At 41.7% G+C, this 22,808-nt stretch overlaps 1 protein-coding gene across 7 annotated transcripts in view; it reads right to left on the reverse strand.

Annotated features, from left to right (window-relative positions):
* Nucleotides 1–22,808, reverse strand: part of ank2a (ankyrin 2a, neuronal) — a 73,029-nt gene that overhangs the window by 29,435 nt on the left and 20,786 nt on the right. The window contains exons 3-38 of one of the 7 annotated variants that reach the window (XM_076729323.1): nt 19,694–19,792; nt 18,172–18,270; nt 17,962–18,060; nt 17,645–17,830; nt 17,213–17,236; nt 16,047–16,145; nt 15,567–15,665; nt 15,284–15,382; nt 14,868–15,065; nt 14,434–14,532; nt 14,199–14,297; nt 14,001–14,099; nt 13,614–13,811; nt 13,358–13,456; nt 12,994–13,092; nt 12,450–12,647; nt 12,235–12,333; nt 11,793–11,891; nt 11,585–11,683; nt 11,370–11,468; nt 11,188–11,260; nt 10,130–10,256; nt 9,856–9,934; nt 9,620–9,723; nt 9,248–9,283; nt 8,109–8,333; nt 7,864–7,962; nt 7,219–7,373; nt 6,673–6,884; nt 6,377–6,584; nt 6,047–6,143; nt 5,732–5,960; nt 5,328–5,453; nt 5,098–5,220; nt 4,959–4,991; nt 4,843–4,864 (exon numbers count right to left, since the gene is read on the reverse strand). In XM_076729323.1, the coding sequence (XP_076585438.1) occupies nt 4,843–4,864; nt 4,959–4,991; nt 5,098–5,220; nt 5,328–5,453; nt 5,732–5,960; nt 6,047–6,143; nt 6,377–6,584; nt 6,673–6,884; nt 7,219–7,373; nt 7,864–7,962; nt 8,109–8,333; nt 9,248–9,283; nt 9,620–9,723; nt 9,856–9,934; nt 10,130–10,256; nt 11,188–11,260; nt 11,370–11,468; nt 11,585–11,683; nt 11,793–11,891; nt 12,235–12,333; nt 12,450–12,647; nt 12,994–13,092; nt 13,358–13,456; nt 13,614–13,811; nt 14,001–14,099; nt 14,199–14,297; nt 14,434–14,532; nt 14,868–15,065; nt 15,284–15,382; nt 15,567–15,665; nt 16,047–16,145; nt 17,213–17,236; nt 17,645–17,830; nt 17,962–18,060; nt 18,172–18,270; nt 19,694–19,792 (4,237 nt within the window). Of the gene's footprint in view, nt 3,057–4,842; nt 4,865–4,958; nt 4,992–5,097; nt 5,221–5,327; nt 5,454–5,731; nt 5,961–6,046; nt 6,144–6,376; nt 6,585–6,672; nt 6,885–7,218; nt 7,374–7,863; nt 7,963–8,108; nt 8,334–9,247; nt 9,284–9,619; nt 9,724–9,855; nt 9,935–10,129; nt 10,257–11,187; nt 11,261–11,369; nt 11,469–11,584; nt 11,684–11,792; nt 11,892–12,234; nt 12,334–12,449; nt 12,648–12,993; nt 13,093–13,357; nt 13,457–13,613; nt 13,812–14,000; nt 14,100–14,198; nt 14,298–14,433; nt 14,533–14,867; nt 15,066–15,283; nt 15,383–15,566; nt 15,666–16,046; nt 16,146–17,212; nt 17,237–17,603; nt 17,831–17,961; nt 18,061–18,171; nt 18,271–19,693; nt 19,793–22,808 lie in introns of those variants that run through there. The other 6 variants (XM_076729327.1, XM_076729324.1, XM_076729325.1 and 3 more) reach the window with 6 other exon arrangements.

Consider the following 22,808-nt stretch of genomic DNA (forward strand, 5'->3'; position numbering starts at 1 on the left):
AGATAAACTCCTACCAGTGCCAATGACTGGTTCTTCTAATTCAATTCTGCCTATGCTCACCCCTGACAACCCTGGCTCCTCTCTCTGAGGGCTAACCCTTCCATCATCAAAACAAATTGCATCAGTAATTTTTACTGCGTCTCCAAAATGATCAATATCTGAAATTAGCTGTGATTCCTCAGAGTATTGTCTGATTAAGCTAACTGGTTGATCCTCTGTCTTGACATCAGTCTGTCTTGTGAGGTCCTGAGTTTGGGTTTGTGATCTTGGCTCCTGCAAAGGACTTTGTTCAGGCATCTGTATGTCTTCAGATTCTCCTGATTCATATATCAACGTTGAAATGCAAGTTTTGTCTTTGGCTTCAAAAATTCCTGCTTGAGTTTTTGAGGGGTCATCTGCAGTCTGGAATGTTTTAATCAGCTCCTTCACAGACATTGTCTCCTTCTCTGACAACTCTGGTGCATCTCCATGTGGGCTTCTGCTTCCATCATCCCAAGGAATGGTATCAGCAAATTCTACTGTCCTTTCAACGTAAGCACTGTCTGAAATTAAGAGTGATTCCTCAGAGTCTTGTCTGATCAAGCTTGCTGGTCTTTCCTTTAAGTTTGTTTTGTCATATTTCTTGACATCACTCTGTTGGTGGAAAAGTGTGATGTCCTGAGCTTGCATTTGCGATTTCGACTCCTGCATAGGACTTTGTTCAGTCTTCCATATCTCTTCAGAGTCTGCTGATTCAGTTATCAATGTTGAAATACGAGAGGAGGCTGTTGCTTTGTGTTCAAAAAGCTCAACTTCATTTTTTGAAGGGTCCTGCCCAGTCTGGAATGCTTTCATCAGCTCCTTCACAGACATTGTCTCCTTCTCTGACAACTCTGGTACCTCTCCATGTTGGCTTCTGCTTCTATCATCCCAAGGAATGGTGTCAGCAATTTTTACTGTCTTTCCAACATAAGCACTGTCTGAAATTAATAGTGATTCCTCAGAGTCTTGTCTGATCATGCTTACTGGTCTATCCTTAAAGTCTGTTTTGTCACATATCTTAGCAACACTCTGTTGATGGGAAATTGTGATGTCCTGAACTTGGATTTGTGATTTCGGCTCCTGCATGGGACTTTGCTCAGTCTTCTGTATCCCTTCAGAATCTGGTGATTCAGATATCAATGTTGAAATATGAGGAGAAATTGCTGCTTTGTGTTCAAAAAGCTCAATGTTATTTTTTGAAGGGTCCTGCCCATTCTGGAATGCTTTCATCAGCTCCTTAACAGACACTGTCTCCTTTTCTGACAACTCTGGTACCTCTCCTTGTGGGCTATTGCTTCCATCATCCCAAGGAATGGTATCAGCAAATTTTACTCTCTTTCCAACATGAGCACTATCCAAAATTAATTGTGATTCCTCTGAGTCTTGTCTGATTAAGCTTACTGGCCGATCCTTCACGTCTGTTTGATCACTCATCTTGACACCACTCTGCTGGTGGACAATTGTGAGGTCCTGTGTTTGGATTTGTGATTTCTGCTCCTGCGTAGGACTTTGTTCAGTTTTCTGTATGTCTTCAGAATCTCCTGACTGAGATATCCATGTTGAAATGGAAGAATCCACAACTTTGTGTTCAAAAAGTCCTGCTCTAGTTTTTGAGGGGTCCTTCCCAGTCTGGAATGATTTCATCAGCTCTTTCACAGACATAGTCTCCTTCCCTGACAACTCTGGTGTCTCTCCTTGTGGGCTCAGACTTGAATTGTCCCTTTGAGGTGTATCAGCAAATTTTACTGTCTTTCCAATGTAAGCACTATCCGATATGAAAAGTGATTCCTCAGAGTCTAGTTTGATTAACCCCTTTGGTTGATCCTCAAAGCCTGTTTTGTCATATATTTTAACATCACTCTGTTGGTGGAAAATTGTGAGGTCTTGAGTTTGGATTTGTGTTTTTGACTCCTGTCTCAGACTTTGTTCAGTCTTCTGCATCTCTTCAGAATCTCCTGATTGTGACATTGATGCTGAACTATAAGAAGATGCCACTGCTTTGTGCTCAAAAAGCCCAGCTGTATTTTTTGAAGGGTCTTGTCCAGTCTGGAATGCTTTCAACAGATCCTTAACAGACATAGTCTCCTCTAATCTTTCTGTTTGAGATCTGGGGGATTTGGGAGACTTGGGAACTCTGGGAAGTTCTGGCATATCTTCCTCAGTCTTCTTTATGGTGATGGAAGATTTTGCTTGAGGAATTAGTTCCTGAGTAATTTTTTGTACCTCCTCCTCTTTGACTTTGTTCTGTAAAGCTTTAACTCTGTCCTTTATAGATCCTATAGGTGTCTCAACCACTAAAGGAGAAGCTGGGGGATCCGTAGCTGTGGTCGGTACATGAGCATTCTCCTTAAGAATAGCATCTCCATCTAAAGACTCCTCAGAGCTCATCCTTTCCAGCTCACCCTCAGAGCTGCTACATCCAGAACGCTCTCTGTCTCTAAGTTTCTTCCTAATAGGTTTCTTGATATCTGGGGGACGCCGTTTGCTGTCACACTTTACAATGACCTGTTCAAATCTATCTTGGAGAAGGTCTTCTTGAGAACCACACGTCACTACAGGTCTCTGTTCAAGGTACTGGTCCATGTCCATTGTGAGGTGTGAGACCATGCCTGTCATTTCTTTGACCTCTGTGACAGATCTACTTGAAGCCTTCCCCTTGATGCATGTCTCCTGTAAGACTGGTTCCACGACAGGGGGATGCTTCACTTCAACAGTCTGAGTCTCATAGAGTGTACTCCATTTCTCTTTTTTAGCATCATCTTGTTGTGCTTCCTGTCTACTATTGTTTATTCCATCTCTTTGAATCTCTCCAACCTTTTCCAGCCTGTCTTTGAACTGTTCCATAATGGCCAAAGGCTCTTTTTCCTCCAACCCCCTAGCTCCAGCTCTCTCTTCATATATCAAATGCTCCATTTGCTCTGCAGTCAAAATAACAGACATTTTGATGTCCGACATGTCTGAGAGAAGATCCGGGCTTGCAAGAGTTGCGGGGTCAAGAGGTTGGTTAGTTCTCAGGGAGAATGTCTCTGTTGATTCAGATTCATCATCTTCAATTAAAAATGTTTAAGAACCAAAAAGGGTAAAGAACATAAGGGACAAATGAAGTGGGGAAGAGAGACATCAGAAAACTGTGATCAAGACAATGCCATCAAAAATCCATCTTCAGTTCACAGAGTAAGGAGAAGAATGACAGGGCAGAGGATTAGGAAGTCTTGAAAAGAAGACCAAAAAGAAGATGACAAAGTGATCCAGAAGAGATTGAAGGGAGTAGAGCAGCAACAGCATAAGCAAAGCCAGGGGGAGTAACAAAACAGGTAGAATATGGACGAGAATAATTTCAATCTAATTTGTTTGTCGACACATTCACAAACTGAACACAAAATATACAAAAAGAATGAAAAGGAACAGAGAAACCTCTATATGAAACAAAGGGACAGGAAAGAAGGACAACAGACGAACAGAAATTCTCAAGATTGTTGCTGACATGAAGACTGATGTCTGCCAACAAATTAAAGTTCTAAAACGTAGAAAACATAATAAACTTTGAATACAAAAATTAATACAGTGTTTTTAGCAAGAGGAGGAATGAAGTAGGTAATTAATGTCAAGTAATCACATCACTGTTATTAGATTTTTACAGCACTTTTTGTAAGCAATTTGTAAGCAATGTTAATTCCTTCAATCATTTTAAGAAATCACATATAGTAAATTCTTAATTTTCTTAAATTTCTGAAAGATTCACACTTTTTTTTAGGTATGTGCATTTTCCATGGTATCAAATGTCACTACAGGTTAATATTTGTAAATGTTAACTAGTAATTCAGTCTGTTTTGTGACCTTACAACACTACTAACTCACATACAGATGTAAAATAACACAATAAAAATGTGAGTAGGAGTTTGATTTATAGTGAATTAAATGAATGATTGACAGCAACTTATGAAAGTTGGTAAATGAAAAAGAAATGTCCACCCAAAGTAAAAAGCTGCGGCCAAATTCATACAAAATTAATGATAATAACAAACACAAACCAGCAATAAATCTACACACAAAGAGCAAACAACATGATGTTGTTTGTCAAGTACTTGTGCAAAGAACAAATAAAGTTTTGCAGCATGTAACTGGAAAAACTGTTATAGGAATTTAATTAGAGAAAATAAAAGGTCAAAATGAATACTTTTTACATATCATGACCACAAAACGTAATTATTGCATTGATGATCTGAGATTCTACCTCAAATACAATGAAAATCAAAGCAATTTTGAGTGGACTTGAATAAAAAAGTATTATTTTGACCTTCATTTATGATTAAATCATTAAATCAAACAAGGTCCCAGCGGTTAAAAAAAAGTAAAATGATATAACAAATGATAAAGTCAGTGTGGTTTGGAGTGAGGGGAATGCAGAGTACATCAGCCATAGCATAGCTGCCAGTAACAAACATTTAACTATACACGGTGTTAGTAGAGCAAAACAAGAGAGCAGGGTTAATCCAAATACAAAGTAACATATATTAATCAGTGCGTCTCTTAGCACATATAGATGTTCATATTTCTGAACTGATACTTTACAACCTTTAGGACCAGTAATCTTATGCCAATCACGTGATGTGACAATTTAGACTGTGTTGTACTGTAAAAAACAAATTATATATGTGTGTGTGAGTTTGTGTGTGTTTGTGCATGTTTGTGTATATATATTCTCAAATGCATGAATATAGTCCTGAAAAATATGTATTAAAAAAAGTCACAAAAATTTGAAAAACTTTTAACGCTAAATATTGAAAAATGAATATTGTAAAACAACAGAGTTCAGCTTACATTTCTTGTCACTCTTCTCACTCTGCAAAAAGATGAAAAAGGCATAGTTGGTTTCAACCTCATTATGATATTATGCTTACTTTGTTATAAAACCATATCAAGTAAACTTTCTTTACCTCATCATCTGCATCCTGGTCTGAATCAGACTCCTAAAGAGAAGAATGAAACAGAGAGAAAGTACACAATACAGTTGCTGCAACTATAATCTTTTGCTATTATTTTATGAATGCAAACTGAGATATATTCAAAACAAACCTTTGAGTATGTTGGGAGAGTGATGTTAAGGTTGCAAATAGCATTGTGGGTAAGACTACGGTACGTGCGTGGTTCCTTGGTGAAGGACAAGCGACCACATGGCTCCTGTGCTGTGTCTCTAATCTGTCAATTAATTAAACGATTCAGTTGATTAATTACATATATTTGGATTTCTGAACTCAGTGCATATGTAGAAATTTCAGACATTTTAATCCAATGTGTTGACATACTTTGATGAAGAGGGCCAGTCTGTTCTCTTTGAAGGCAAAGAAGCTGAACACATGGTGCTGTCCACTCTTGGTAAGAGGCACCAGGTTTCCAAAGCAGTCAGCAAATATAGGTTTTCCCTCCAGCACCTGTGTGTGGACACCAGAGCCATTTTCATGATTCAAACAAACCATTAAGGTCTACCTCAAATCTTGGAAAACAGTACCGTCAGAATTTTTAAGGACATGGACTGTATTAATAAGAACCAGTTGACAGGCTGTGTTAACCTCTTTATCTATAATCTTTTTCTATCCTTCTTTATATCTCCGCAAGACTAATTCAGCATAACTAACAACCCCATTTCGCTGTGGGAACCCTTCCTCACACTTCTCCCTCTCCTTACATATTCCCCATCATCACACTGCACCTCAACATCTCGGCTACGGGCAACTTCAGTGAAGTTCTCTTGCTGCTCCAGGGTCTTGTCCATCTTGTCATCTGTCATGCAGAAACAGCGCAGGCGGGCCTCAATGGGGTCCAGTGTCTTTGCAAAAATGACAAACTTGGCCATGTATGGAACGCAGATGATATCTCTGTACAGCTGAGAGGCAAAGCTAACAGACTCCTGGACCTGTCTGCAGTCTATCAGCCAGAACCTAGGAGTATGAATCAGACTTTTAGTCAGTTGCTGATAATGTGAGGGGCATTTAATTCTACATTTGAAAACTTAGGAGGAACTTACCTCGCTGACACATTTGTGGTGAAGGAAACACACTGGTTAACAAATGTGAGAGGTGTAGAGCCGGTGATGTCCTCCCATTGGGCAGGAGTGGTGCCACCTGAAATATGGAGCGATGATTTGTTAGCCAACCTGTCATGGTCGCTTACTATTTTTTTTGTATTTATTGTAGAAATCATGTTAAATGACACGATTTCTCTCTCCAAGCATGCATGGAAGGTAAAAGCCAAAGCAACCAAAATCACATGGAGCTGTTACACTGCATAAGATGACATTCTAAGTATCTATTTTATTGTTCGCTGATGTTGATGATGAATTATTCCCCATACCTACCTGTAATGCTGCAAAGCAAACGTAAGGTGGGGGTCTCCCCACTGAACTCTGTGCTTGGCCCATCACTGATGGAGCTCTTGGGGATAGGGATCGTCATGGTGATTGGTTTGTGGAACTTCCTCCTTCTTGGCTCCAATGTGACGATTGAGCTGAACGCCGCTTTGTTACCAAGAATCTTTCTCACCAACTCTACATCAATGGGCTGAGCCTAAGACAAAGAAACATGGCTTTATCGGTTGCCTTAACTATCAACATACCGTTGATTTGTCTCTGGTCAAGAAATGCACTGTATGTACCTGTAGCCCAACTCTGATCTTCTTGGTGAGGGCTCCTTCAGGGAAGACTGCTTGGACCTGGGGCACGAGAGTGCTACTGAGGACCCCGCCCTCTGGTCCAATCAAATGACTGTCCTGCTTTATCCGTGACACCACTGCAAAGTACTGTGGGAAGTCTCGGGTGATGATGCGGCATATTCTTTTCTTTTCAAGCTCCTCGGGGGAATCAAGCTCTGTGGAGATGAGAAATGTTCAGTCTAAATACCCAATGAGCAGTTACTTCTGTGACATTTGAAAAATTGAGATCCAGGTGTAAGGTTATTTTAGTTTTTCCTTTATTCATTTCTTCCTGTACTTCCTGCCTGCCATTATTATCCCAGCAGTGTAATTTGAAACTCTGTCCTAATTCACTACTCTACTGTGGCCTGTGTGATGGCTTAATGTAATCATACTGTGGCTTACACTTTCTGTGCTGCATGTGTGATTCACAATAAAAAAATATGTGACGTGAGACAATAAACCCCTATCAACAAACCCTTGTTTAGAATGACAGTTAAGCTCCCTTACTTTCATCCATGCCATTAAGTATCTGGTTCAGCTCCTCTTCAGTGAAGTCACAGTGATGTTCCTTCCAGCTCTCCCCCGTCTCACTCCTCAAGATCACTAGCTCTCTCTCTGTGCCCCGCAGAGCTGCAAAGTGGGGGATCTCTACAATCACAGGCCTGAAAGGGGTGACAAGGTAAAATCAAACACATGTTGGGAATAAAAAAGTATGTTTGTGGCAGCAGTTTGGCAGGCAAGCTGGCTTTGAAATATGACATTAGGTCGATTTATGCATGAAAAAAAAGAAAGAAACTAAACCAAAAAAGAAGACAAAATTCAAATTTGACTTTGAAAACATGTCATTTTCATGCCTAATAAAAAACAAATGAAAAAGTCATTTGAAAATGTTTAAACATAAAGAGAAGGTCCATTCCACAGAAGCAAGTCTGGAGACTGGTACTATAGACTGAGGAAAGCATGAGGATAGCTCAACAACAAAGCAACAAGTCAGGGGGTTACAGACTACGGCTTGCACTTTTATAGTACCAGAAAACAAAGGAAGTGGGGAAAAAAAAAAAAAGAAAAAAAGGCAGGTGGACACAGTGAAAAATATGGGTGAGCATGTGACCACTTCCAGGATGGTAGGGTGTACCCCGACCATGGTCCTACCCGAGGAACTTGGTTCCGGGAGGACCCAGCTGCAGGATGCGACTGACCAGGCTCTCACCCTCATTTAGAGGGGGCGGAGCTGTGGGAAGGTGGAGCTTACTGATCCATACGCAGCACGGAGGGGGAGTGAAGAAAAGAATATAAACACACCAGACAACTGTATAACACACTCACACAAGCGAATGCACACACACACAAACTCAAACACACATATAGTTCACACACACACACACAAACACACTTACCCCAGGAACTGTGCTCCAGTGGGTCCCACTTCTATGATGCGACCAGCCAGCCCCTCACCCTCCACCATAGGAGGCATAGAGGCCAGACGGTGTCTCTTCACCAGCCTGCATGTCACCCGCGTGGGTGCAGAACACTTTCTTGGTGGTACGATGATTCGTAGGCCGTTGTGGCGGCAACCACGCATGGCTCCGCCCCTGGCATCTACCATGAAGCTGACCAGGAAGCTGAAGAAAAGGGTCCGGAAAGGATTCGGATAAATTGGTTTTAAAGATTAGTTGTTAATAAATGTGATGTTTCTGGCACAGAAGTTTGTTGCTGATGAGCCTCCATGCAGACAAGGAAACTGACATTACACTAAGGAGGAACTACTTTTATGAAGAGCCATTCAGTACTGACATAACAACAGGCATATCCTGGCAGATAATACTTCATTCCAGCATGTCCTTTTTCATTGTGTTAAAGCCTTTCTGCTTTAATTCCACTCAGAATTTGCAAGCCAGGCAAGCAAAGCTGATGAACTTCATTCTTTTTTGTCAAGAAAATAGTCATCAGATATTGGATATCTTCAGGCAAGCAAGTGCTTACAGTAATACTAATGTCTGTTTATGAAATTTTAACTTAAAGATGTTCAGATGTTGATATTCAAAATGCTTTTACGTCTGTTTGAGTAACATTTGGGACTAGTATAGTGGAACTATATATATATGAACAGTTTTTAAAAGCTTTTTGTCTTCAATGGGAACAAACGGGCTTGGAGGAAAGTATTGAGAGACGCACCACCACATTAGTGATTTTGAGTTTTTCATGGGATTTGTTGACATTCAGAAAAATAAAACCAGCCATATTCTTTAAGGACTATCAAAGCAGGACACAGTGCAGTTATATTAGGTAGAAAAAAAATTAATGCCCTCTCATAGATGGTCGAGATTAAAGGAGTCACATCTGCATCAAGGATAAAACAGCTTGTCTGGAACATTTCTAACTAACAAACCGGCACCCTGGAAATGCAAAACCATGCGTTATGGAGTCATGCAGACAGATATGATGGGAACGAGAAGGTCATTTAATAGTGAACGAGAAAAAAGTAAGGACATGGAGGAGAGAAGAAAGACAGAGTAGCCAAAATAAAGAGTATCACCTGCTGTTGTCATGGTCTAGGCACGGAGAGGAACGGCTAGAAGCAGAATACAACAACACACACACACAATCACAAACACAGGCAAGACCAGAGAGTGCACAAAGAGGCAACAAGAGAATAAACAAAAAGAGAAAAAGAGAATAAAGCATAAGTAAAAGTGAGAAAAGTCTGACCACGCCCAAGAAAGACACAAAATGAAGGAGAGTAGAAAGTAGAAAACACAGACATGAAGGACTGAAAAATAAAGTGAGAAGAAATTAAAACTGATCCAGAGGCCACTCATACACACCTGATAGTGAACAAAAGCAAGTGACAGACTTTTAACAGTGTGTGTGTGTGTGTGTGTGTGTGTGTGTCTGTGTGTGTGTGTACCCAGAGTGTAGCAGACTGGAGGACAGCACCACGTTATCAAGGTGCTCAGCACCCCAGCTCAGACGGAACGAGTCCTTATCGTGCTCTCTAGACAGTGCTGATACCTACAGACCAACAAACACCAACAGCTCATTGGCATCACAAAAGTCAAGATATTCTCAAATATTCTACAGTACGAAAATCTGAAGTCAAGACCAACAAGATACAGAGAAACACTTTTTCTACACTGTCCAAACCTGGTGGCTTGTAAGCATGTCTTCGATGAGGACTCCTTCTCTCTGATGGAAGCTCTGGTGAATGGGAGTGTGTTGCTGCCTGTCGGAAAAGCAAAATGGGTTTTCAAAGAGTCTGTGTATTTGTCTGACTGTATGTTTGCATCATGGCAGGTCGTTTAGTAGGAGCGGAAGGAGGTACGAGTGAGACCGGCAATACACACTTGCTGTCATTTATGAGATGAGGTGTGAAATTAGACTTTTTGATAAGTGTGAGTGTGTGTGTGTTGTTGGTGACCTGTCGAGGTTGTGGCTCATGTAGCTGAAGCCGTCCAGGTAGTGTCCTGGCAGAGAGTCGTCTCCCAGCTCTCTGAGATCCTCTGCTCTCAGATACTCTCCTCCATCACCTGTCATAGTGTCCTCACCTATGAAACACAGGTGTGCTATTTGAGATATTGTGAAGAGAAACTAAAATTTCTGTATGTCCACCCAGCCATGAAGTTCTTGATCTTTTATCAACGTATATATTTAAACATGTTCTGCTGCTTTACCTTTCTATTCTTCCCATTTCACCAAATTTACACACCAGCTGCAGTTTGAAATGTGAGATCATTTTCTTCTTGCTCACTTTGAGACTGTTCACTCATCACTAGACACACCATCCTTACGGCACATGCATGAGCATGTGAGAGTCCTGTCACAGAACTCACAAATTTCTCTGCATTTTGTGAGTGATCTTCGTGAAATGGGCCACTGGTTCTGAAGACTTGACGACGTTGCAGAAAATGTCTTTTTCACATGTCAGCATTACTAAATCACTGCATTCCTCAATCATCCCCAATCAACATCAATGTCATGATCATATCCAGAGCCTCACACACTTCATGCAGTTCACTCCCACCACTGCATGAACACATAATTAACAAAGTTCTGCTCTACACCCTATAAACAGCAAGGTGTTGGATCAAGGAAGGTGTACAATCAGGCATATAAAGTGCACAATAACAAAAGCCAGCCATGTTAACTGCATTTAGAGGCAGATAACGTGGGGTTCATAAATTTGAGTATAAAAGGGGTCACAGTAAGTGCATTACTGCACACTACCAATGTGATTACACTGATTAGTTACAAGAGCACAAATATAGTCCACACCAAGCCGGCAGAGCAGGGCAAGCATTGTGCAGTACCTTCCAGCTCCACAGGCATCTCAGATAATGGCTCATCTTCCAGCCTCAAAGCTATGAAAAACACAGCTTTAGGACCCACAGCTACAAAACTACATCACCCACAATAAACAGCTCGTTATGACTGCTGAACAGGGGAAAGAGAGCCAATACTTTTCATCTATGAACTCACCTTCCTCATCAGACACATCAAGGATCTCAGTCATGGTCTCAGGGACATTGAGCTTGTGTTTCTCTGTGACCGTCTGATGTGATCCCCGTTCACAGTCATGGAAAAAGACGACCAGAAAGAAGAAAAAGTTAACTGGGTTTTCTGTAAATTTAGGGCAAAGCTTGCTGGTATCATAAGCTTACCGTTGTGGTGGTGATGACCTCCTCGGTGACGACTTTCAGTGTGTCTACTACAGAGATGTAACCCAGACGTCTGGCAATAGACAGAGCAGTGTTTCCATTCTAAGAGAAAGACAGAGGCAATGTGCTCAGGTGACACGAAAGTGAGATCACGCATTTACTTTTTTGTCACAAAAAAGTGATTAATGTGAGAATAACCACATGTTTTTTTTCCTCACCACTGTAGTAGCATTGGGCTTGGCGCCATGTTGTAGCAACACATTGATAATGTGTGTGTTCCCTTGTTGTGCTGCCTGGTGAAGGGGTGTGTATCCATTCTATAGAACGAAAGACAGGACATTTTATCATTGTCAAAACTAAGTATTAAGTCTTGTGCTTATTCTTGTTGTTTAAACTAATCAGACATTACACAGTTTGGAATTTTACCTTGGTTTTGGCGTTGATGCTGGCCCCTTGCTGTAACAGGAAGTTCACCATCTTGGCATTTCCATAGTGACAGGCCACTATCAGGGGGGTATATCCCAGCTGAGGTGTAGAGAGGATGAGGAGGAGATACAGAGAAAGAACTGTCACAGATGCTCTGAAGGATGTAGCTGTATTATGTGGACATTGTCATGCCTTCCAAAAGCCACTAGGTGGCAGGTATGCTGAATTTGTATGTATGTGTTACTTCTTGTAATTAACTGTTTGGGGGATTCTTCACAATTAAAAAAAAAAAAAACATCTGGTAAACAACACCTCTTGCAGTCAATGCACACAAACTAAGCTACATAATACTCCAGCGGGGCGTATTAATTAGCGTGTATAATTCCACGACTTCACCACAGAATTAAAACCATTCTGCTTGAGTGGAGTGACGTGTTTGTACCTTAGTTTGCTGATCCAAGTTTGCATCCTGTTTGGCCAGTACTTCTGCTGCATTAACCCTGTCTTCTTGGGCTGAGAGATGCAGAGGAGTCAGTCCAGTCTGTAACATACAAAGCAAAGAGCAACGAGTCTTACTTGAAGCCTTATTAATAGACGCTGGATCAGTATCAACGTGTCTGACAGAAGAATCAGAATGTGTCTCTGTTTTCGTGTGACCTTGGTGGCTGCGTTCACGTGCGCTCCTTTGCCCAGCAGCAGGCTGGCCATCTCAGCGTGTCCTTCCTGGGCTGCCAGGTGGAGAGGGCTGACTCCCTGCTTGGTGAGAATGTTGGTCTCTGCTCCATACTGCAGCAGCGCTAATGCAATGTTTGTCTGGTTCTTTTTGGCTGCAATGTGGAGAGGAGTGTAGCCATTCTGCAAAGGGAGGAAGGTGAACAGGTACATGCTATAACATCATCACTCTATGAGGCTGAAACAGCCGGCGTTTTTTTTTCCCAGTGCAGCTAAAATCTAAAACGTCAAGAATATCTCAGGTTTTTGCATCAGTTCTTACAAATCAAAGGACGTTTTAGCATCACTCTCAAGCTCTTGGTATGCCACTGCTATACTGTACAATTTTCAACAAAATCACAATTGTGGTGACCTGACGAAAAGTGGATGGGTGTACCCAAAAAGCTAACTGCAACACTTGATCACAAGGGCAGAATGCAGCACAAATAAAACATGAAGCACTTTTGCTCTTCAAAATCCTTTGTCCAACCTTTGCAGTAGAATGAGGCGATGCCCCTTTATCCAGCAGCAGCAGAGCTACGTCTTGGTTGTCATAATGAGCTGCCACATGCAGCGGAGTCAGGCCATTCTGTAAGAGGAAGCATTGGATTAAATGATTGATATTTCTGTTAGGTGTACCTTTGAGATTTTGTTGTGTTTTGTCTGCTTGCAGCAGTTCTATTGTTCTGTATAATGAGTCTATTCTGGAGGAACAAATCAATTCTAGTCAAGTACTAAAAGATTCAGTGCTTTGTGCGTCTCACTGAAATGAACAACCTTGCCCTGGAATAATGTCAGAATCTGAATCTGTTTCTTCTATTCAAACATAAAATAAAGCCAGATTTTCAGTTCACCTTGCCAGCGTCATCAGTGAGAGCTTTGCGTTGAAGGAGAAGTTGTGCTACATCGAGGCTTCCATATTTAGATGCTACATGTAATGGAGTGAATCCTTTCTGTGGATGAAAAAGGAAGAAGCTTGTTTTAAACCTGCATGTCCCAACTGTTAATCTTGGACTGGATATTTATCAGCCTGAATAAGAAACTTGGTTTATTATGAATAGAATTAGGTATTTCTCTGTCTCTGTGCATCATGTTCTATCCTCTGCTCACCTTTGTGGCCAATGAGTGTGAGGCTCCGGCTTCCAGCAGCACGGCAGCAGTCTCTACCTGGCCCTCCCTGGCTGAAATGTGGAGGGGAGTGTAGCCGTTGGTGGTGGCAGCATCTGGATGGGCCATGTGCTGCAGCAGCAACTGGACGATATCAGTTTTCCCCAGACGGGACGCGATGTGGAGGGGAGTCTGATCCTCCTGTGGTGGAGGAATGAAAAGTTTGTTCAAATTTGAGTCGAGAGGTAATATGGGAGAGAAACAAAATAAGGAATAAAACAGAGCCGAAGCAGGTGACATGACCCGTGAATATGTGTATGCAAACCAGTGAATAAAATATGTCTATTTATGATTAACAGAAGGAAACAGTGATTAAATCTGATGACTCACCCTCGCCATGGCATCCACCAATGCTCCATTCCTCAGCAAACAGCGAACCACTTCCATCTGACCTGCTCGTGCTGCCATGTGGAGAGCTGTCTCACCACGCTGATAAGCAAAGACAGAACATTTATGAGCATTAAGACGCTGAAACACTTCTGAGAGTGCCTGCCGGGTGGTTGCATTTAGAATTTTGTCAGTACTCACAATGTTACGGACGTCTGGAGATGCTCCATTCTGTAGCAGAAGTAAAACAATGTTGAGGTGGCCCATGAAGGCAGCTACATGGATGGGCGTCAGACCAGACTAGAAAAACAGGGAGACCACAAGACAGAGAGAGTCAGAGAGGCAGGAAGATGAGCATAAAATGCAGAGTTCTATATGGAAAGGTTTACTGTGTTAGCACATTGTAGTCTACAGACATCCCCACAGAGTGTCTCACCTCAGTAATGGCCTGAATGGAGGCTCCGTATTTGACCAACAGCTCCATCACCTTCACCCTGTTCTTCTTACAAGCGATATGGAGAGGAGTGAAACCGTTCTGGTAGAGAGGAACAGAAAAATAAACATAAATATTATATCTATGTACATCTGAAGGAGGAAATGTAGTTTTAAGATTTATAATCTGTGAAATATTATCTTAGTAAATAATGACTAAATTTACAATGTACAACTTCTTTCCCACTGTTGGCTAATGGACTCACAATTTAATGAAGAGAATGGTGCCGTTTCCTACATGAAATTTAATTTGACAGGGATGGTAGCACTCATTCACAAACCTATATTATCCTCTGCTCACTCATTCTGTTTGAACATGTTTACGTGCTCGTGTACACCTGCATGTGTCTGTGCTCATACAGTACAGTTATTTCCTACCAGCGCTCGAACATTGGGATTGGCCTTCTTGTCAAGCAGAAGCTTGGTGACTCTGTAGTGGCCACAGTGAGCGGCGACGTGCAGCGCTGTGAGGTAATCCAGTGTGACATCATCAACAGGTGCCTTGTGCTGCAGCAGGAGTTTAACGCACTCTATGTGGTCTCCCTGGGCCGACATGTGCAGTGGGGACAATCCGTTCTGCGTGAGGAAAATAGCGATGATTCACAGATTGATGCAGAGGGTCAGAAGGACGAGTACATTCCAGAGAGGAGAGAAGAGAAAGACGGAGAAAGCACAGGTACAACATGCCGTATGTTTTCCAAGTGAAATAATACTAAAGCCTGAGTTTTTTTCATTGTAGAACAAAATTAAAAACTCAAGACAAATCTGGGGTATGCTGCATGGCCACACATTACCTTGGTTCTGGCTAAGATAGGGGCTCCTCTCTCCAGCAGAATTTCCACAGCTGGGTCATGTCCACTCCTGGCTGCGCAGTGCAGAGGGGTCAGACCATCCTGACAAAGGCACACACATGTAAATATACACAAGTTTTGACATTAATCCAGATTTTCTGTTGTGACAAAAGAGGTGATTGACCAGTGGCTGGTATACTCTAATAAGCAGTTACTAGGGCATAGCTGCAGAAAACAAAATGTATTCAATAAAAGCTGATGTCCAGACTTTAAAGAAGAGTCTCACCCTGGTTTTCGCATCTATCTGACCCCCTCGGTCCAATAGCAGGGCCACCATGTTGGTGTTGCCCCTCTTGGAGGCCACATGGAGAGGCGTTATCCCATTCTGACAAGGCAGGCAAAGAAACAAAGGCCAGTTAACCTCACCACACATATACACATTTAAGTTTCATGGTTGTGAAGTCTTAGAATCTGCTTTAAAAACAGTTTGTATGATTTTAAGTTCTGTTTCTGTCGAGTTGAGGGCGATAACAGAAAGTTACATCACTAACTACCCAACTCGATTTAGAGACAAAGAAGCTAAACTGATGAACCAGTCTCAAGAAAGCAACGCAGCTGAAAACATGCAAGAACAGATGTACTCTTTGACAGGCTTGTGGATTAAAAGGTTAAATTTCTTATGGTAAAACACACAGTTCTGCAAGTCTGTAAGTGTCAAGCTTTAGAGAGTGTCTTGACTTGCTAGGAAGTGGAAATGGGGCGCTACCCTGGCTGTGAAGTCGACAGCAGCTCCTCTGTTCAGCAGTAGGGTGGAGACATTCACGTTACCATAATGAGCCGCGATGTGCAGAGGGGTGAACCCGCTCTGTTTGAGACAGGTGAGGAAGAAGAAGTTGGGGAAAAAGGAAGAAAGAGAAGACTGGTTGAAACAGCAGGTGAGGGAAAGGAAAGCAGCTGCAAAAGAAGAGCAAATTAAGATGAAAGAAAGAAAAAAGAAAGAAAGAAAAAAGAAAGAAAGGCAGAGCAGATCCTTGTGTTGTAGACACAGGAAAGGAGCCTGATTCTACTGAAGCACTATTACAATGAGGCAGCATGCTGAAAAAAGAAACAAGACACGTTGGTGTAAGAAGAAGCATAAAAGATGAGCATAGCCCCAAAATAGCACATGCAATACATAATGCATGCACAAACCCTGTAATTCTGGCATGCTTGCTAAAAAAAAAAAAAAAAAAAGGTGAAAAAAACTTTGGTTTTTGGATACGAAACGCTCAACATGAAGTAAATTAAAAACCAAAATGGAAACACACAAAGCAACTATGCACTATGAGTATCTGCTACAAGGACAAATGGACATTTATATAAAAGCTACATATATATGTATATATAAATATCTACAGTACACAGCTGTAGGTGGGTTAACTCCTTACCTTCCCATTCTGATAGACATGGTGCAATTTAATTCAAAAACAGAGTTAACTTAAAGATCAACAACGTGTTTCAGAGAGGGGGAAAAAAAACAAGGCTATCAAAGTGCTTAGAAATACACATGCTGCAGGTAATGCAGAGAAAAAGAGCAATAAAAAAAGAGGTGAGTTTTAATGATGTCAGCGTTCAAGTTAAGAATCTGCTATGCTGAAATATTTCAAAGAATGAGTTATTCAAAAATGAAGAAAGGCAAAACAATCTTAGAATTAAAGTACAATAAACTAGCATTCTCTGGAATCCATTAATACAACACAATGTCTTTTACTGTCAGCCATGCAGGAGTGTGCAGTACTGCATCGTCAGCTGCATGCATTTATATTATTGGTACAATTCTGACATGCAGGACTTCACAAATCCTCATTAAATAAGGGATACATCGGGACAAAAGCGCTGAAAGAGATGGTCAGAAGTGACAGAATTAAATGATGAGGTAATGAGTCTTTATACCTCCGTGGTTCTATTGACCATCATCTGGTTAGGATGCATAGAGAGAGAAAGGGGGGACAGGGTAAAGGGTTGTTAGGGTGAGGGCTTATCACGACGTTCACTCAGAACACAGGGTAAGTCTACAAGGTCACACAAATAGAAAACAAAAAGACAAGGAAGCAAACAACAAAGCATCCGACGGGAGGCTCTGTGCATTAATATTGTCATATTCATAAATGGACAAACAAAATACAATCGATAAAATGAATAAACCTGTCAACGTGAAAAATGATCCATTCAGTCAGATGCATTATCACACACTTCCTCCGTCCCTCTCCCATTCTGTAATTACACCCTCGCTTCCTTTCTGTTCCTATTCTCCCTCTATCTCTCGCTCCATCTGGCACTCCACCTCCACCCTTCTCGTCCCTCCATCAATTAGCCCTCCCTCACCTTAGACTGGACGTCAGCGTTGTGATCGTTCTGGAGCAGCAGCGCGGCGGATTTCGTGTCGTCTTTGCGGGCTGCGATGTGCAGGGCCGGGAGGCGGACCTTGCCCTTGGTGTCGTGCTCCAGCAGCAGGGAGACCACTGAGTTGTGGCCCTGCTGGAGAGCGATGGCGAGTGGGGTGAAGCCATCCTGGAGGAGCAGAGAGGATGGGGTGAGAGTGAATGACTGATTGATTTAGAGAAGAGGAGAGGGAGATGATAGTATAAAGTATAATTTGCACAATTCAATTTGTTTACAGGTGTTTTTGCACACAAACTTACCTCTGTTGCAATGCTTTGGTTTCCTTCATTTTCCAGCAGGTATCGCACCACCTCTAAGTGACTCTCCTGAGCTGCCATGTAGAGTGGAGTGAAGCCATTCTGTCGAGGCAAATACATATATGCACACACGTAATGTATGATTGTATTCTTGGTGTTACACACCTTTTCATGCATAATCCAACAGATTTTGATCATTGAGAAGCTTCTCACCTGTGACTGAGAGTTGACATCTGCCCCTCTCTTCACCAGCAGTTTGACTACTTCTTTCTGTCCAGCCAGGGAGGCAATATGGAGGGCGGTGTTTCCTTTCTGCAGGGGAAAACAGGGTTAGGATTCAGATAGTTTACTTAAATAAAAGTACTAATAGCACAATGTGAAAAGTCCTGCATTCAGAGCCTGACCAAAGTAAAGGTATAGAAGTAAAATGAGCAAAATGTGCATAAAGTATCAAAAATAAAAGTTCTCACTCTGCAGTAAGAAGTTTTATTATTATATCTGACGTTTCTAGATCAATATTAATGCTACATTAATGTGTATGTTGCATTTTACTGCTGTAGTACTACTTTACATACTGTAAGTTTCATCTACAGCAATGCATCATATTGTCGAACGTTTGTAGCTTCGCTGCCTGAGAGAACCATGCATCTCTACAAAGTCAACTTCTCATGAACTCAGGAAAACAGACCTGTTTTCAGCTATGTGACAAGGAATTTACAAGCTAATCCAGGAGAGGCTTGAACAGTTTGTTTACCTTAAAATGTAGGAGATGTTTCTCAACCCATAAAGGAACACTTGATCCTTCAGTTTATCAGAAACATTCATCTTCAAAAATGCCAAATTTGGAGATACATGATTTTCACCGGACAGGAGGGGTATGAAAAAAATGTAATCCGAAAAGTAGCTGATAAATAAAGGTAGTGGAGTAAAGTATAAAGTAGCATAATACATACTTGAGTAAATGTACTTCGTTAGAGTCAAGAAGCCTCTGACATTCATATCTCCTCCTTGAAACTGATAATGCACAAACATTTTGATCTTGCATGTGTTTTTATTTCAGGGTGTGAAGGTTACTGGCTGATTAATATCAAAGGCCAAATTCATGTGCGGCAGGGCGACACATTCCTCACCGGCTGTTTGCTGTTGACGACTGTTAAACCTGACACATCCACAGAGTCACAGGAGGAGCAGCCCGCTTAGCAGCTCACCCCAACTCACTGTCATCCCTCTCCGTCCTTTCCAGCAAAGGTGGAACATCTAATCATGATGTACTCGTGAGTCCACTGTGACCCCTTTCAGAGCTGACAACTTGAAGAAACTGGTGTTTAAGTTTGTTTTAATGTGTATATTAAAAAAAGGGAGCCGTCAAAAGACAGAATCCAGAAATGGATTAGGAAGATTTTTCTTAGATTTGTTGCTTGTGACTACAGTATATAAGGTTACTAAATGAAGCTCTTTTCACATGACTTTCTCCCTCTTGCATCACCCTCATTTCCACCACCACCCTTGTGAATCAAGTTACACAGTTCGAGAGAGAAGCAGTGATACCACTATATATGACTTACATTCATGTGCACTCCTGCCTGTCATCGCCCTCTTTCTCTTTCTGTCACTTCTTAGGTGCTGCCCAATCACCAGTACCCGCCCACCTTCTCCCCCATGTAGGGCTAAAGATCAAACTGTGACATCTGTAAACTCAACAAAGCACAATAACTTGCAGAATATTAAGATGTACCTTGGTGGAAGAGTCAACAGGTGCTCCTCTCTCCAAAAGCTCCTCCACTAAATCCCTGTGTCCCTCTTTAGCAGCCAGATGTAGCGCATTCAGACCGTTCTGGAGAGAAAACAAAGGCATAACATCAACATACGACTTCAAGAAATCATCTGTGGTAAAGTGATTATTACGTAAATGAGTGGTGCTCAAGGAATGACATTACAGGCATTAAGCCCCGACCACAGAGGTTGGCCAATAAACACAGGATCTGCATTAGAAGTGGCAGAATACACAAGGAGTGAACACAATAACATCAACAACTGCGCAACCATAATGTAAAGCTGCTGAAGTCTTACTACGTCATGCTGTTATGAGCACATAGCATGTAACGTACTGAATGACATTATATTGCACAGATGTTATTATGTATGATGTAAATGAACATTTACAACAGTGGCCTAAAACATGCACTCAAATAACCAAAAGAAAGAGAAGAAAAGAGAGGCTTATTTCTCTGAAAGTTTTGGGAGATCAACATCTCGGACAGCTCAAACCAGAGATGTAAATACCTCCCTGAGGCATGTTTGTTGTGGGCATTGCATCAAAGGTTTACGATCCATCAACGACAGGTTAGAAGCAGCACAAGAGGAGGAGAGTAGAGTGAGAGGAGAGCATAAACGCTTCACGCTGAAAGGCAATCGCAAAGACGTATTTATGTACAACATATTTCCTCTGAGACACAAACATAAAAACACACCTCATCCTCCTCTTCTTCCATTCTGTGCCGTGTCTCACCAACTAAGTATTTCAAACAGTGACCTCGCTCTTATCCTTCAAGGTTCCTTCGCCTTTTCTCAAACTGAGCGTCAAACTCTCTCCGTCTTCTTTCCTTTCTGCGCGTTCTCCTCCCTCGTAAGTCTCTCTTTTCTATCTGCTGCCTTTGAAAATGCTGCGTCGAGCTGGATTTGGAAGTGATGGAGCTCCAACCATCAACAGCGGTCCTCAGCCTCCCCTGGTTTAGATCCAAGCTGTCTTCTTCTCCCCCTGCAGGCTCTATCAGCTGGGTTACACCGAGGAACTGTGTCTTCTGGCTCTGAAGGCTCTCCTGGCACTGATGTACAAGAGGAGCCGTTATGTTGCTAACACGTCTATCGTTTGCCCCCTTCCTTCCGTCACACACCTCCCATGCGCATGCACACAAACACAAATAACCACATAAGCACACGCACGCGCATGTACGCACACATACACTCACACACTCTCTCTTTCTCTCTCTCTCTCTCTCTTGGCAAATGCCAAACAGCCAAAGGGGTGTCATGTTTCTGCACAGTCATAGAGGGTATGTAGGACACAAACACACACACGCGCATGCACACACACACACAAAAACATGGATACTCATATTTAGAAGCTACTGAAAGTGTCAACCTTTCAAAAAGAAAAAAGAGGGCATTCCTCAGAGGCCAAAGCATGGAAGTGAGTGTCTGGTCAAGCGAGCGTCGGTGTCAACATACAGCATGTGACATGGCTTTAAAAGGTAAAAATGAGAGCCAACATCATGACCTACAGTAAAATGAGATACTCCTTCTACAAGGTCTATATGTCTTTATGCAAGAACATCCAAACTGTGACAAGAAGAGTTTAAAAAAAAAACTTTCTGAAGCAACAAGTGGCACAAATGAGCCTTTGGTCACGCTGAAGATTCTTGATCAAATCTGAGTCAGCAAGAAGTCATCCATTGAAATAAGCGAACTCAGTTAAAATCTTTAATCCTGGTCGCAGTTACATGTCACATACAACATACTAGCACTGCAATTAATGATTATTTTTAGTATAAATCTACCTGTCAGTTATTTTCAATTAACAACATCATTTAGCCTATAAAATGTAGGAGAAGTGTGAAAAAATGGGCATTATAATTTCCCAGAAACCAACTCTGTACTGTAAGTTACTATGCTGTAAAGCAAATATTAGGATTTTTGCTGAATAAAAAATTAAGAAATTACAACTTGATGATTAATCGATTTTTAATTTCAGCACTATTACACACTGTATGTGTAGATGAACCTCATCTCGTTTTATGAACTGCACAAGCCCATTGGTATCATAGCCTATCAAATCTCATTAAAATGACATTTTCAAACAGCTTTTAACAAATTCCTCACATTAGAGAATTTGCTGGTAAATTGTTGACATTTTTACTTGTTAAATGACTCAAACAATTTGTGAAAAAAATCCAAAAGTTTAACATATTTTGGTTGATTATCCCAGTCATCAGGTGATGGGTGTGGTTCTACTGAGCTGGAGATGTTCGTCGTGCTCTGCTACGGATAAATCAGGTTTGTGAGGTGGCGCTGCTGCAGCTTCTAATGTCATCACTTCAGTAAATGATAAATCACATTAGTCAGTCAGTCAGTGACATTTTCACCACAGTGCCAACAGGCGAGATGAAACAACTTCCAAATGTGAGACTAGATGCTCTTTGCTGCGGTTTGAACGTGCAGAAAGCATCAGTTCCAGCCATCAGGTCTGAATAACGGACTCAGTGACACAGCAAGAATTATGCAATCTTATTAGAGCGTTTCAATCACATTTCAACTATTATGTATTCCAGGAGAAACAAGCAAAACCCACGACGGACTCACACACACATACACACGCTCCCTTCCTCACAAAAACTGATCCAAAGCTCCTTTTCCCCTGAGCCGTAAGCGAAAGCTTCATTTAGCTAATGGACGTTCAGCCCAGCGCCGTGATCCCTGGCAGTTTGCAGTGTTTCCTGGCAGGTGGGACACCGTTGAGCTCCGTCCAGTGCAGATTAATACTCACGCCCCTGTGACTGCCGACCCTTGTTATAATCGCACATGATAAATAAAGTTTATTTGGTGTTGTTTTACAGGCCAAAGTGGCAGAGGGGGGGGGGTCAATGTTAGAGGAAAAAGAGGAAATAATGTAAATGCGTGCAGATTAAAGAGTAATATCACTCACCAAGGATTAACATTTGGGTAGATTAGAGGGGGAAGTCCTTTAATTGTGAGGACATGGAAAGCAAACCGCTCACATACGCAAACACACAAATGGCACACACACACACACACGCACACACACACACACACACACACACACACACACACAC

This window comes from Chaetodon auriga, chromosome 4 (genome assembly GCF_051107435.1).
Source record: "Chaetodon auriga isolate fChaAug3 chromosome 4, fChaAug3.hap1, whole genome shotgun sequence".
Lineage (NCBI taxonomy): Eukaryota > Metazoa > Chordata > Actinopteri > Chaetodontiformes > Chaetodontidae > Chaetodon > Chaetodon auriga.